The 15,883-nt window shown below is 40.3% G+C and overlaps 1 protein-coding gene across 1 annotated transcript; it reads right to left on the reverse strand.

Annotated features, from left to right (window-relative positions):
- Positions 1-984: 984 nt before the first annotated feature.
- bicc2 (bicaudal C homolog 2) lies at positions 985-15,325 on the reverse strand. Its single transcript, XM_088009246.1, has 19 exons — positions 15,070-15,325; positions 12,767-12,810; positions 12,415-12,484; positions 12,195-12,274; positions 11,218-11,379; positions 10,570-10,623; positions 10,163-10,378; positions 9,822-10,073; positions 9,574-9,705; positions 9,083-9,272; positions 8,104-8,237; positions 7,796-8,007; positions 6,964-7,069; positions 6,476-6,515; positions 4,453-4,616; positions 2,476-2,677; positions 2,243-2,406; positions 1,952-2,051; positions 985-1,872 (listed from the first exon to the last, which is right to left on the reverse strand). The coding sequence occupies exons 1-19, from the start codon at positions 15,308-15,310 to the stop codon at positions 1,742-1,744; spliced, it is 2,694 nt and encodes an 897-aa protein (XP_087865372.1). The 5' UTR covers positions 15,311-15,325; the 3' UTR covers positions 985-1,741.
- Positions 15,326-15,883: the final 558 nt, after the last annotated feature.

The raw sequence follows: 15,883 nt of genomic DNA on the forward strand, positions 1-15,883 counted from the left end.
CTCAACTTCTTGCTCTTTCCCTTGAAGTGGAGACTATGCACCAGATTTGTCTAATTACCTGGTGAGAGAAAGTGTTTTGAATAGATAATACCGTTTTGGTAGCTAAGGAGAAGTCCACTCTTTTCAGTTTAATGAATCTCACCCAAAGTTGTCCTACATTTGGGTCCTTTGGGAATCTATCCTTTATTGTTTCACCCAAATGAGCATCTACATCTTTATTAGACGTATCATTTATAATATTCTTTTTTTATATATTATGCAGAACACATTGTTGTGTGTAAAATAATAGTTCAGTGTGTTTCAAACTTTTAGACCCTTTAAGAAAACTTTATGTAGACAAAAATGTGTGAAAGTTATGGCACATTTAGGCTGTGTGAAAATTTATGTTATGTAACCTTCTCCTACCAAAGGGAAAAAAAATGTCTGGAAAGATCACATAACCTAAAAAAAACATGAAATATGTTCCTTTTTTTTGAGTAACAAACCTGACCCGAGTAAAACCGAAGAGAAGCTGCGACTCTTCTGCTCAGGGGCGATGCTTTGCATTTCCACCATGCAGCCTTGTCACGTTCCCAGATTGCCACTTCTCAAGTGAAATGTCCAAGTGGCTCACTTGTTGGGGTTCAAAGCACTGCTCATTTTTTTCCCCTTGGTAGTTTTCATTCTAGCTGTGCGATCACAGACTGATTTAGACCTGTGACCTCAGGGGAACGCAATTAACTATCCGGCAGGATAAAAATCCAGCAGTTCTCTAGAGCCCAAGGACCAGATTTGTGGATCGGTGCTTTAAAGCCTGCCTATGTAATTGGCAGAGACATTGTAATAAGTAGGGATCATCTCTACCTAATCTGTCACAGCCCAACACTTCCTGTCACTCTCTCTCTCTCTGTGTTTCATGCTTGGCTGCCACTGAACCAGCCAGCCTGTGAAGCATCCGAGCAGGCCAAGACCTCCTTGTGCCTGCAAGCAGAGGGTCCATAAAAATCCAAGAAAAAGTAATAAAATTTGCAAATTACACAAGTTTTATAAGAGCAAACGTGGGTCCAGTAGTATGTTGATAAATAACTAATGATAAATTAAAATTAAATCAGCTGAACTTGGAGTAACTGAGGTTTCAGATTTTTTTTGTTTGTTTTTTTTCCCGCCTGTTTTTGTTCTCATTGTTGCCGAAGTACATTTTAAAATTAACACCTTATCCACCTGGGATTGTAAAGCTGATACCAATGTGAAAAAACAAATCCATAATTTTTCATACAGCACAAACATTAAGACAGCGGGACACCACTGCCCTCTAGTGGCATGCTTTCACTTCTAAGCCCCCTCAAAACGCTCATTATTTAACATGAATGCCAAACAAATAAATGAAGCTAAACTTTGCCTTTAATATGCAATAGTTTTTTTGTATGGATATGCTTCAGTAAAACATGCATTGCATTGACTCATAGGCTTTAACTCAAGGATTTTCCTAATCACTAACATAATTTCCTTTTGGAAATATCAATTTGCAGCCGCACACAAAAAATGGGTAAAAATAACACCCCAAACATACAAAAGGCTTTTGTGAAGTCCCTGTTTTTGAAGCTTTGGAATATTGTTCTTGACATATGTTTACACTGGATGTAAATGTGTACAGGGTGTGTCTCGCTTCTCAGTTTCTTGTAAATGAACAGCAGTGAGGACATTTTTTCCTCTGGCTACATTGCGATGTATTTAAAAGCTCAGATCCACTCGGCGCTTCCTCTCACCAGCGGTTACTGTGAACTGCAACATCCAGATCCAAGATGCGTGGAAGTCTACCACTCGCGCCGCCTTCCAGGTAGCCGGGCTTCACTGGTTGTGCGTCCGACAGACTCGTTTTGCTCTTGTTCAGATCTGGGAGAGGAAACAAAACTTTCTCAAAAATGAACCAAAGAGAAGCATCTGTTAACTGCCAGCTCCAGCAGTTCCCTACCTGAGATAGCTAACATCATCTTACGTCTGGCTCCAAAAGTGGAGATCCCTATTTCTTTCAGGTCCTCATCAGACAGCGTGAGAAATGTCTGGTAGTCAATCTGTGTGAATAACAGAAGCTTAGATCATGATGGTCGTTGAAAATTCATAAGGTTTAGGCCAGAGGTCAATAATGAGTGTGCGCGTCTGTGTCACTCTCTGCAGAACCTCTCGACCAGCGAGCTGTGTTGTAAGTGCTAATGAGCTCAGTGTGAAATACGATTCTCGTTGTAACTCTCTGCATGTGCCTTACCTCCTGTTGTTCAAACAGGTCGATGTATTTGATTAGCCCAAGTTCACTGAGCAGCTCAGGTAAGTCATCCGTCACGAGGGGGGAGGGGCTTCGCTGACTGCAGGTTGACTCCCTCCTCGCAGAGTATGCGCCTTCGAAGAAACATCCGCCAGCAGAGTTTTCGCCTAGATGTCAAAAGTGGAGTTTAAGAGCCAGCAGAATTTGCCTGAACTTTAAAAGCAAGTGTAACTTACATGACTTGTCACTTCTGCATCTGTTGAGTGAGGATGAAAACACAGAAAAGGAAGGGAAGCCAGGTGGAGGCGTGGAGGGGGAGGATGGAGACGAGGAAGAGGGGGAAGACGAGGAGACGATCTGGGACGCGGATCCGCGTCTGTCCCTCCAGTTCTCAGAGTCGCTACCAAGGCACATTTTCCCCTTCTCGGTAGCCCAAGACTATGAAAAGAAACATTGACATTAACGGGACGTGCCTCCTGTTTCTGCCCTTTTTGTTTTCAATTTACAGATCAAATGGTGGTGAATTTTCACAAACCAGACAGAATTTTCAAAAATGGCAACGGATCCAGTTTAAAAGCAGTCAGCTCTCATTGGCTGGCCTGTCACAGAAAATGTTACCGAACAAGTTTAATGTTCAACTCAATCAAAAGGCTGCATCCAATCCAATGTTTTAATAATTTTGAAAAATTGTATAATCCTGTTTATTTTTTTTCTTGCTTTATTTAAAAAAATAACATACAACTATGATTAACTTTAAAAACAGATTTATTGCACACATTTGATTCACATATAGAAATAAGTGCCAACTAATGTTTAATGTTCCTTAGTAATTCTGGTGGGATATAAAATAACTGGTACAGATCATTTCAATTGGTTGGTTTCCATAAGGAGCATATGTAAAGTCCTCATTAGTAGTTTAGAAATGTATGTAGGCTTCATTGTTATTATTTCAAGTAAGGATGCCTCCTCCTTGCTAGAAACTGGGCGCCCATAAAGAGCTGGCATCTGTAACGTAAAACAATCCCAGGAAGATTAGGTAAAACAAGTCAGGTAAACAGGTTGGAAATAAAATGCTGAGCTGGCTGTGATGATATCAGATTCCACGTAATTGAGCATCCAAACTGGCAGAGCTTACTCACGCTGAGAGATAAATGCTTCACACTGTTACAGGGCGATGGCAACAATGGAGGCTGCAGTGGAGTGAAACTAGCAAAGAAAACTACCTCTGGAGCACAGGCGGTAACACTTTACTTGAAGGGGGGTGAATAAGACTGTCATGACACTTTCATAAACATGACATAACACATGTCAGGAACATCAATAAGCCTTCATGAATATTTATGACTTGTCATAAAGCGTCATTCGGTAAATTATGACACGTTTAATACAAAGTTGACATTATTCAAAATGTCTTTGTTATGACAACTTGACATTAACCAATAAATCATTACTGTTTAAACTTTACCTTTAATAACATAAAGTTACCTATTTTTTAAAGTGCAATCAGTAATACTTTTATAACAAATTTATATCAGTAATGATTTCTTCATTCATGAAGACTTATTCATGTTCATGACAGGTGTTATGTCATGTTTATGAAAGTGTCATGACAGCCTTATTCATCCCCCCCGCCCCTTCAAATAAAGTGTTACCGCACAGGCAAAAAACAGTAACTAAATCAGCAACATTTCCTGATAGTACACCAAGCTGGTTTTATCTGTGTTACTTAACTTTAAGTGATATAAACTTCACTTTTTATTAAACAGCCATAAAAAAAATGCTTTTCATGCTGGATTTGTATTTTTGCATGGACTATATGGATGGAAATTAACATACAGGCACTAAGAAAGCAGCCAGTTAGTGTGAAGCATAACATACTGCTCTTTCAGAGTAGAAAAGCTGAATGATGAGCTAAACTGTCATGACTACTGTACATACAACATTTGGTGATATTTTTATGTTTTGTTTTTGCTGTAGTGCCTGTATTAAGATATGGATTTGCCATTCATTAGTCCTTCTCTGGAAGAATTATGATACAGCCTTACAGATCTTATAGTAGTATTATGATACGGACTTGTGGGAACTTGGTTGATAAGGTCTAAAATTAAGATCCATTATTGACCAGCATTACCACAAATATAAGCATTTGCCAGTATATCTTTTTAATGATATATTTGCATTCATATAAAGTTAGCTTCTATCTCTTTTTGCACCTGCTGTTGATTGGTGTTAGGACTCAGGTAAGATTTGTAGCTGCGTCGGCTGATGCTACGGAGGTCCTTGATAGCTTCAGCTGGCATAGACTTGGAAAATCCGAGCCCACTCCAGGTGTCTGTGGGTGTCCGAACCTCTGTGACCACAGGTTTCCTCTGCATGGCTGTTAACCCAACACAACACAAAATGCAGGAAGGAAAATTAAGGCCACTAAGTCAAAGACGAAACAAAGCAGACCTATGCTAATTTACTGCTTGTCTCCAGATGTAGCTTATCGTATGATGAATTTAAAATATTGCAATGTTAATAGGAGAATTGAATGCAACATTTGAAGAAAACTGCTGCTGTAGAGAAATAATACTAATTAATATTATAAATATACATATTTACTATGAAAAAATATATTCTTTTCAAAATTAACTAAATTCAGCCCTTTTAGTTTCTGCCAAAATTGCCTGTGACAAACAGTGGGTTTCTTCCACATGTGAATCTGGTTCAGAAATTGCATCATCACTTCACACAAAGTGAAAGATGAACATGATTATAACCGTTGGAACAGTATTTGTATGTGCACACGCGCATCAGTGTGACTAAATGCCCCATTCATACACCAGCATGGATGTTCCTAATGACTGTGAGGCAGATGGCCCATTCAAACTGCTAATTCATATTCCCATAAAACAACACAGAGGGAATTGGTACCATTTGGCTGCAGATCGCGTCTGGATCTCTCCTTCAGCATGACGGATGGGGCAATGCATCTCCTTACTGGTATATATGGATGTGTGTATATGCTAGCATGATTGAGTCCATGTGTGTGGTGTCTGTGTTGTGTATCCAGCTCGTGTGAATTAAGCAGGAGTGCCAATACCTCTCTATTATAACTCTGGCACTGTGCAGCCTATAAACAGGTCCTCTATATCAGTTGTCCTGGCAGTAAGCAACTCTGAAATGAGCTTCCTCTATGAAATCACTCCCTCCGCTTAGAATATCAGTATGTTACTTCCATTACGTTCTGAAATGAACTAAATAAATACTGTTTTCTTCCCTAATCATAATATATAATTCAAAACAATGCACAGAACAATATTTGTGGATCAAACCATACGATGAAACAAGTTTATATTATAGAGGGCATATCACAAAATCCACACATTTAGCCGTTAAATATATTTTGTTGTGCACTTGGAGTCTCAGGAGTGCAGACAAGTGTAATTTAGTGCTCCCCAACCTCAGAACCTCTTCAAAGTGCCTGGTTAAATTTTATTTTTCTTAGAGTTGTACCCACATTAGATGGAAAAGCCCTCTTTGTTTGCACGAAGCCCTTTCATGGATGAGTGTTTCAGCAACTAGCCAGTACCAAAACGAATTTCTTGAAAGACTTTAATCTGATTGAGAGGCCAATTCTGTCTATGGAAATGACAGACACAGCTAGGTGGTGAGCTACAAATAACACATTTTATTTTAGACATAAATTTATTGAGTGTTGTGATGATGTCTTAGCCATTGTTTTGATAGCAGTATGGTGTTTTCTGCTACTGTGTGCTAGCTTTTAGCTCATTGAGGACATTTATCATACTGAATGTTTTGAATAGTTTTAACACATAAACAGTTTGCCATTGTTTTTGGCATTTTTGTCTTGGGGAACACAAGATCCAAATACATTTAATGACTTGGAGCTAGCATTAGCTTACTCATTGAGGCCTTGTTTATGTGTTCATTCATAGTGTGTGGTACCGTTTTCTGGCTCACATATGGCTGGATGGACAAGTCTTCTGCTGTTGATATCTTTTAATCGTAACTCTTCCATCAAACTGCAAAACATTCTACGCTAATTGTGCTCATCGCTAATATGAACTGCTGAATTTCCAAATAATTTTGCCTTATTTTTAGATCTCAAAAGTTCCTTCTCACTTATATGTCGCCGGCACAATCTTTTTAACTGTACGCCAAATATTAAAACTGTCTAGCTGCAAAAATATTTCTGCAAAATCAAAGTAAAAATAGTTTGAAAGCACAAACCTCTTGTTGCCATCAGTTTCTTCTTCTCATAGTCATAATCCTACAAAGCACAAACGGCAAATAAAATAGGTAAATAATCCATGAAATTGTTTTTTCCTCTTTGCTTGCTGAGGATAGACAGCAGGAACCTAATTTGCTGGAGAAATAAGCACTGGCATGAAACTTCCTGCTGCTGTGGCGGTACACTTGTTAGCTTACTGCACTGTAACATTTGAGAGAGATTACAAACAGGAGTGGAAGGAAACAAACACGAAAATCAATTCTCAAATCAAATTCCAAGCTGATCAAGAATGTGAAGACCAACAAACGGCATAGCAGCGTGTTCCTGCTTTTTTCAGTTTATCTCATCAACGTCTGTAGGCATAAGAAGTCTCTTCTCTTTCATCTTCTGTGCCACAGGGCTAAGGGGGATTTGATTGTTGGTCCACAGAGTGTTACTCATGAGTTGTTGGTGTTGAAAAAAGGCTGCAGTTTCTGCTTTTCCTCACCCCAGCCTTAGATGAGTCAGCGTGAACATTTTGAGCCCGAGGAGCATCTCTCCTCAGGCTGTTCCTTCGCTCACTCCACCCTCGCTCTGTCTCTGCGTTCACCAACCTGACACGTTCAGGACACACACACACACACACACACACACATATGCACAGACATGAGTGAAAATTCATGGAACATCTGATGGTTGATCATTTGTGTGTATTGCACATTCATACATACTGCTTTGTCAAGAGGTTCAAGTGGAACCTGAAAGGATCTGACTGGGACTCTTTGTGATTGACCAATACAAAGTTGTGAAGTGGAAGGAAGATGATACAAGTTTTTTTTTTTTTTTTTTTTTTTTTTGTTTGTTTGTTTTTTGTTTTGTTTTTTGCAAATAAAAATTTCAAGTGTTGGGCTGTTTTTTTTTCCAACCTTCACTCTGGAATCCCTAAAGGAAATCTAGTGAAGGCAAACTAGATGACCTTCACAAATCATCTAGATGGATGTCAAGGTCCAGCTATAAAGTAAATCTCTCCCACCTGTACTGTTCTGTATTTTCCTCCATCTACCATCCAAAACATTCAGATCCCCCCTGTGCTGAAGAAAAGCAGACCTACAATATGTGTGCCTATGCTAATCATGCTGCACTTGGTAAAATAAAACCTTTCAGTGATGAGTCATCGTCCATCTGGAAACAACATCTTGATTTTCACAAGGTTGACCAGATAATCTATCATTTATGACTTTTTTTAAAATACTAATTAGATTTCCACTTTTTAAATCTTGGTTATGAAAACACTGAGGATAAATGAAACAGATGCTGGTGTGCTGCTGCTGAGGGCTCACCTGTATGTCAGCGCCTGCCCTGTGGAGTGCCGTCTGCCCTGGCTGTGTGTTTTGCTGATTTCTGGACCTTGGAGACTCCCCCTCCTACCATTCACACCCACCCTGCTGATGTTGTTGTTGTTTCCTGCTTTGCGCACCTCAGATGGTGACATCCTCACAACCTCAATGCTCTCCTCCTCGGATTGGTCAGACTGATTCTCACTTTCAAGGATCTACAGGAAAGGTTAAGAATATGTTTTTTATTCTGTAGAGACCTTTCGGTCAGTTTTCACCCTTGAAGTCTTTTTTTAACACAAATAGCGACTCACCTTTTCCAGTTGCCGACTCTCTGTTCCCTTCGGCCCTGTCCTGCCCTCGTCTGTTGGAGAAGTGAGGCCTGGTGGTGCTGACAGGTGGGATTTCGTTCCAGTCAGCACCTCTGTGGTTTGAACAGGTGCAGAGCCTGATCAGGAAGGTGAGAAACATGCATAGTGCATTATTTCAGAGTGGCCAAGCTGTGCCAGTGCACACAGAACTCCTTAGTGAGGGATTTCTGTTCTAGATGGACACGTTTGCAGGTGCAAAACTTCAATTAACTCAGCCTCGGACTTCCTGGGAAAGAATGTTTTCTCTCCGAATGAGATTCATTTAGTCATTAAATCAAACTTAGTTATTGTAATTAGTCCACAGTAGTCAAATCGCAGTATCCATTTATGCATCCATACTGTTCAACATTTTCACCCAAGTTTTTGAAGTCATGGTTCAAGATAACACAGCTATGTCATTCACATTTTCACTGGTTGTCCCAGTTCTTTATTAAATCTGTGTCTTATTCCTTATGTTGTTTTATTTTGTTTCTGTCACATAAGTTAGCTCTGCAGCAGACCTTATTTGATTGAACAGTGGTGGTTTTTGCATGAACGATGACCTGGCAAAGCCAGTTTGTAACCTCCCACCAACTCACCCACAACCAGAAACACCAAATGACCAAAATGCCGTCAAAATTCCTTAAAAATTGCAAAACTGCCCTATAAATTAGAGCTAATCTGAAGCTCCAATTTAAATTTTGGAATCAGTATTATTAATCACCTGTGGTGAACTTCAATATTTTCTTCCACTGCTTTTTACAAGCCAATAGTAAAATGGGACGCAAATAAGCAATAAGAAACTTCTTCAAGGCACCACTTTTTTTTTTTTTTTTCCTGTTTTGTGCCTGTGAGTAACCCACTGGTTTCTGAAGTTATAATCATTTACAGCTGAAGCTAAGTTCAGATGGCTGGACATCCACTCATATTCACATAAACATACCCTGTTCAGAGAGAGCAAGCTGCTGCAGCAACATGTCGAGCCAGTAGTTTGCCAGTCTGCCACCAGGTGACATGAGGTCAGGGTTCACTGTAGTTATCTTCGCAGTCTCAGAGGAATCGAGTCCTAGGAGCAGACGGCGGGCTTCATAAATGCAGGAGATGTTCCTTTCCAGACCCTTCACCACCACCGACTGATAAATATACATCAACACAGATTTTTCCCTCATCAGTATTCTGCCCGCTGCAGCAGATGGATTTAATGCGGTGAATTAATTTACACCTGAATTTAAACAGATGGGATTTTTCAAAAAATAAAAAAAATAAAGAAATAAATTTCAAATAAATATCTCTTTGAAATGAGCACAGTATAACAGTCTTGTCCTAGACTGAATTAAGATTTAAACAGATGGAGCTGAGAGCTAAGAAAATAAAAACTGAATTATTTCATTTTATTATTTGTAATGGTGTCATATTTATTTGGATGTCACTCACCTTGCCTGTCTGTTTCGCTTTGGGCTTGACGCTAATGAAGACTCCGAGGTTTTGCATCATCTGAGCCACTTTGGAAGGGCCTCCCTCCCCATCTTCCCGAATGTCAAACATCAAACACACTGGCAGGCAATCCTTCATGAGTGCGCATGTAACAGATAGAAAAAAAGCGAAACACAAAAACAGCTGCGACTTTTCTGGTGGCAGTATCAGAAGCAACGTGCGACCGAAACAACAAAAAGCGTGTGTACCATGAGCTGTTGCCGAGCGAGACACACTCCGTCAGGGCTGCCCTGAATGAGCAATGAGGGGGGACTCTGAGGGGCACTAAGGTCTGGTAGGATGATCTGGGTCTGGGTCTTGTGCATAACACTTAGAAAGTTTGCACCATTTTGTCCCAGCAGGAAGAGATGCTGCTGAGCAGTGACATCCAGCTGGCTGCTCACGATCCCCCCTGAGGCCTCTGACCCAAGCAGGAGCTCCATCAGGATGCACGTCGCCTTCTGTCAGGCGACAATACATGTACGCCAAAATTACAATATGGACAGACACAAGATTTGTAAAATATTTGAGCGGTCTAGGTGAAAGTAACCTTGACAGCAGCTGCGTTGCCTTGCAGTCCCCAAACCGTGCAGGAGCTTCCGTAAAAGGCTGTCTGGGCTTGAGGCAGTGGCAGCACAGCCCTGAAACCCACACTGACCCCCAAAGTCTGCGCCACCTGTTGGATGAGTGGGGAGCCTGCATCTGGCAGAGCCTGGGGTACCAGGCTGACTGGCAGGTCAAAGGTCAGAGAGAGAGGCTGAAGGTCCTACAGTGTGATGAAGTCAAAGAAAAGATGGGTGTAAACTCAAGACGGACTGCAGAAAAGGTTGACATTTTGACAAATAGGCAGAATTATTTGTTCTTGTCATCCCATTGATCCCAGTATTGATCCACGCATCTGACAGCAGGGAAGAAGTGAGTGCTGAGATAAAGTCCCAGCTCAGATTGACTACTCACTCTTATCCTCCTCCTGGCTGCCTCTACCCCTTCTATGGGGCCAGCGATAGAAACCTGGAAAAAATAAAACCAGCAGACGAAACTAAATTCAGTTCAATTCAGACGAAAAAATTCGTCTGAATTGAACTGCTGCTTTAATATAGTTAAAGCAGCAGTATTTAACTATATTCTAAAAATATTGCTATGTTGTGACTGACAATCTGTGAAAAAAAAATCAGGCTCTTCTGCCTCCTCCCTGTTTTTCTTCTGTCATCTGTAGTCATACACGCTCGGTCAGAAACTACCAATCAGAGCCAAGGGGAGGGTCTTAGCGCTGTCAATAAATCAGTAAAACTATTTGATCTGATGGGTCTTTTGTCAGAATAAAAGTAGCTTTAGAAAATTTCAACCCTTAATCAACATGCTTTTCATTAAGCCTGCATATTTGTATTTAAAAAAGTTAATTAATGAATAATGTATATAAAATAATAAAGTAATATTAAACATGTTAAGCATAAAAACATCACAACTAAAATATGCAAAGGTTTGAAAGCATCAGTCCATGTGTACTTAATCTGTATAATGTACTTAGTGAGTCGACTGAAATAAATGAGCGTTCCAGTTATACTCCGACTTATTGAACAGGACAGTAGATGCTGTCTTTCAAACCTGATTGCTCTTCTCTCCTGCAGCGTTGTGACGATTGGAGTCGGGGAAGTGGATGTGACAGCATGTGACTTCCATCACCCTCTTTATGTTCCCACCTCCTTTCCCAATGACATGGGAATGCTCTGTGAACGCCACGTCCATCTTCAGAGTCACCTTGTTCACCTGTTATTCACACAATCCAGGGACTGCATACTCACTTTGAAGCAGAAAGTTAGGAAATTTCACTTTTGAAACAAAGAAACTTTAATGCATTTGCCACCATTCTCGCATAACGTCATGATCACCGATGATTTAAGTAAATATCACTGATTATCTCTTTCTCGTGACACCTGCTAGAGTGGGATAAATTAGGCATCAAGCGCATAAAACCATTTGGTCTGATCCAACAGACAAGCTACCGTGGCTAAAATGACTGAAGAAGTTAATGGTCCTTCTGATTGAAAGGTGTCAAAATGCACAATGCACCACAGTTTATTGCATGGCTGCAGATCAGTCTGGGAGGCTGTGCTGTGATCCCAAAATTAGCAAATGAGCAATAAAACTAAATCAAGGAGCAATAAAGCAAGGCTGCCAAGTCTAATGAATCAAATTTTCTTTTACATCTCATGGATGACTGGGTGCATGTATCTCTTTTACCTGGGGAACCCGTGGCACCAAGAGGGAATATGGGAAGAATTCATTGTGATGCTTTGGGCATTGAAAACTTGGGTCACTCTATCCAGGCAGATTTTATTTTGATACGGACCACTTACCTAAATGTGGAGCATATTAGTGCTATAACAGATGACAGTACTATGTTGAATCAATCTGATATATTTCACTATTAATCACCACAGCACGCCTTCAGAGATTTAGTTAAGCCTATCCTCTGAAGAGTGATGGCTGTCTGTTTTGCTGCAAAACAGCACTATAAGGCAAGTGGTCATAATGTTGTGCCTCATCTCTGCGTTGATCAGATCATTGTTGACAGCTGTTACCTTGGTTTCCAGCACTTCCAGTATCTTCTTCTTGGCTTCCGTAACGTCGGTTCTCTTCCCTTCCACCTTCACGTGGGGGTCTGGTTGGGAATCACAAACTGTTCTCACAAATTTGCACGTAATGCAGTAAAACAGTGCAGCAGTGATTAGAGTGGAGGAGCAAAGAGCGTGACAGGAAAAAGAAATCTCTTGTTTGAATAGAGCATAAAGACTTTGGCACCTTTCTTTGACTTGGCTCCAATCTTTAGTTTGGATGGCCATTTCACCTGAGTGCTAGTTTCTCTCATTACCTGTGAGAGATTACACGAGAAGCAAAGCAGACACTCTCATTGTATGCGTAACGAGGGAACACACCTACACACGGTCACGCAGACAGAAGACTGCTCCGTTCCGAGAACACAAAGGCACATTTGCATTTGAAAGGGTGCAATTATCGCCTCTATTAAAAAGCATAAAGAGTGGATGCAGAGTTTGGGGCAAATATTGAAACTAGATATTTTCAGTGATCTGTGAGCAGGTGAGTGTTTTTATGGGTTCAGTAATAAAAGAGCTTCCAGAGAAGACTGACTCACTCGCTCGAAAAACTTTTCTCCTGTCTCTCCTCCTTGTTCCGGAGCTGCAAAAGACACAACATAGCATTTTAGTTTGTAGGATTTCTTTAAGAAATACTTTCCAAAATTGAGGGGATAATAAATTCATTCAATTCATTATTGAGTGAATGCAATGAAAAATAAAATTTAAAAGAAATGTAGCTTCTTTATGGTACAGCGTATTTTGCCTCCAGACTTTGAGTTGCTGTGACTCAGTGGGAAGAGTACTTATCCTGGAATTGGAAACTTGGGGGTTCTATTGCAGCTTCTTCCCCGCCGCATGTTGATGTGTCCTGGGGCAAGGCGCTCCAAGATGCCTGCTGATCAGGGTATGAGTTTTTTGTGTTGTTTGTGCTGAACTCTAACTACCATTTTTCATACCCCTGGCAGTTTTTGTTATTGCTATCTGGAAACAATATTAAAAATTGTGGAGTGGCTAAGCCAGAGTCCTGGCTTGAGTCTGTGGAGGAGTGATGATTAGGGTGATTGTAAGGAGGCCTTCTAACCTCAAATAATTAGACCTCATCAAATATAAACCATTTCAATACCATTTGACATTTGCAGTAAAAGCTTGTCGGTGTTTATGAGAAGATTTGGAGTGATTTGTCAACGGCTTTATTTATTAAGAAGGATTTAAATTTGATGACTTTTCCGTGTGTTTTCAGTCAGAAAGGCAAACCTAACATCACAGCATGCAGATGAGTGTTGGTAAATACTTGTTAAATTATTTCTTTCAATAATTCAGAGCAGAGAATATCTTGAGTTTTTTTTTTTTTTGCTTTAAAGTCCTTCACCTTTTATTCTACCACACTCTTCCTTCCACTTAACTTTCCAGTAATGAACTTGGATACCAGCTTGTTTTTGTAGCTTCCTCTCATTGTACAGGGTGTTTATAACTGCCTGCTAAACATAAGTCAAGTAAGCAGTATGTCCAGTGATAGTGCATAGCATAACATGGTTTCAATATATATATATATATATATATATATATATATATATATATATATATATATATATATATATATATATATATATATATATATATATATATATATATATATATATATATATATATATATATATATATATATATATATATATATATATATATATATATATATATTTATTTATTTATTTATTTATTTATTTTTTGAGGAACTGATTTTGGTGTTTTATGTATCTGCAAACCATTCAAATTGACAGTTTAAACATACATATATTACTCTGTCTGCAATAAAGTTACATTATATGAGTTCCAAAATTGAATGAATGAAAACACTTACAATTTTAATTGCAGTCTCTTCTGAAACTGAGCAAAGTGAGGACATGACTGCTTTGTGTTGCCATGTTTTGCTGTCCTGTTCACAGAGTAACTTTTTAGAACATAACACGCGTACAAAGTCAACATTGTTGAAACTTTGCCAAGCAAGTGAAACAAGAGGTTGCTGGAAATATATCCAAGTTTAAAAGGCCATAGCTCCTAGGTGACATTTACAGGATTCAAGGGGAGCTTTAGAAACAGTCCCCCTCCCTCGCCTTGTCATCGCTATGGGTTACGCAGGCCAGAGCTGAGGAATGGGACGAGAACAGAGTGAGGTGGAGCAAGAAAGTTGCACATCAGGAAGACAACTATAAATCAGGTTTTAGACAGCAAATCACATTAGTGGCATGTCCTGATGTAAACACCCCCCAGTTTTAGGAAGCAAAAAATGACTGTGGAAAGAAGACGCTATATAATTCAAGGTGAATTGCAATGTGACAGAAAAGCATGAGAAACATGCCTTATAGCCAGGCCAGGGCTCAAACGGACACACACCATCCAAGCTGCAAACGCGTTATAAACAAGCTACAGCCATTGGAGTCGAATTGTTTTAAGAGTCGCACCATCATGAGCAAACATAATCTCTGGCTGCTGTGAGCGAGTCAAAGAGTTTCCCCAGTGACATGAGGGAGGCATTTGTCATGAACCTGCCAAGAGGCGATAACTAACAGGAGCAGTTACCTCCGCTTCTCAGGCAGAGAGGATAAAAAGCGAGAAGGGGCTTCTGAATGCGTAAGCCAACGCAGGTCATAAATCACAAAGCTACAGCAACAGGAGTTTAATGCGTGGCAGTTACTGATGGCAACAACAAGCAGCTGGAGGCGGTGACGCTGGTTCAGGTAGATAACAAGTGCCAACGCAGAGGAGGACTGTGATAGGCATCAAAGGGAACAATCTGTTCCTTCTAAGGCAGAACATGAAGATGTGCAGATTATGAGAGAACCAAGAAAGCTATCTCACTCACCATACAGCATGGTTTCCAGCTTCTTCCTGTCAATCCTGAACCTCTCCTCCACCCACTCTGGATCCAAGCTTTGCCTTTTTGCATCCTCTCCAGTGAAGCTTTGTACTTCTTTCTCCTCTTCCTCATCGTCCTTTTGCTCTCTGGGGTCAGTCTCACTAGTTGAGTCCAGTTCTAAGCTAGTTTCCAGTTTGGGCTGCTGAGGCCCTGTGATGTCCAAAGAAACAGGGGAGCTTTTCTCCATGATGTTGGTGGCAGTCACAGCAGGACTTAGCCCTTGTCAGTGTTTGTGCATGTGTGTGACCAAGGAGACAGCCCAAGTGAGAGAAAAAGGGGGACAGAGGCCAGAATCAACCCTCCTCCCACCGTCTTTTCTTTGACCACCCGCCTCCTTTCCCTAAATTTGGTAGGAAAATTGAAGTTCTTTCTCACCCCTTTCAGCCTATTTAAGACTCTGGATAATCTGTTGCCATGGCTTTAACTTCAAATATGCTTTAAATAACTTACTTCAACTACTTGAGCAACAGCTCTTCTGAAATCGACAAATCTGGAATCATTCAGTTCTTGATAAATCCAAAGTAGCCCAAAGTTCAGTCCTACAGAGGATCTGAATGTATACTGACGCGCTAGCTCGCAGAGCCAATCACACACTTGATGAAAATCATCTTCACAGCAGTACACACAGCTAGCAAAACATTCATCCGGCTAACCACTGGCCCTCTGCTGTTGTCTGCATTTCCCCCCCTTCTAAATAGAGAACTGCATAAGTCAGAGGTCTGAGAGAAGAGAAGCAAAGCGGTGTACTGCACAAGGAACC

Source organism: Poecilia mexicana, unplaced genomic scaffold (assembly GCF_051168715.1).
Source record: "Poecilia mexicana isolate PSO_F unplaced genomic scaffold, ASM5116871v1 scaffold_10, whole genome shotgun sequence".
In the NCBI taxonomy this organism is placed as follows: Eukaryota; Metazoa; Chordata; class Actinopteri; order Cyprinodontiformes; family Poeciliidae; genus Poecilia; species Poecilia mexicana.

Excerpts from the sequence above, each read along its gene's own strand:
- bicc2 (XM_088009246.1), bottom strand. The coding sequence starts at position 15,310 with ATGGAGAAAAGCTCCCCTGTTTCTTTGGACATCACAGGGCCTCAGCAG. Across the intron at positions 12,275-12,414 it reads TGGAGCCAAGTCAAAGAAAG|ACCCCCACGTGAAGGTGGAA; the intron begins GTGCCAAAGTCT and ends ATTCCCAACCAG. Across the intron at positions 8,238-9,082 it reads GCTTGCTCTCTCTGAACAGG|GCTCTGCACCTGTTCAAACC; the intron begins GTATGTTTATGT and ends CTTCCTGATCAG.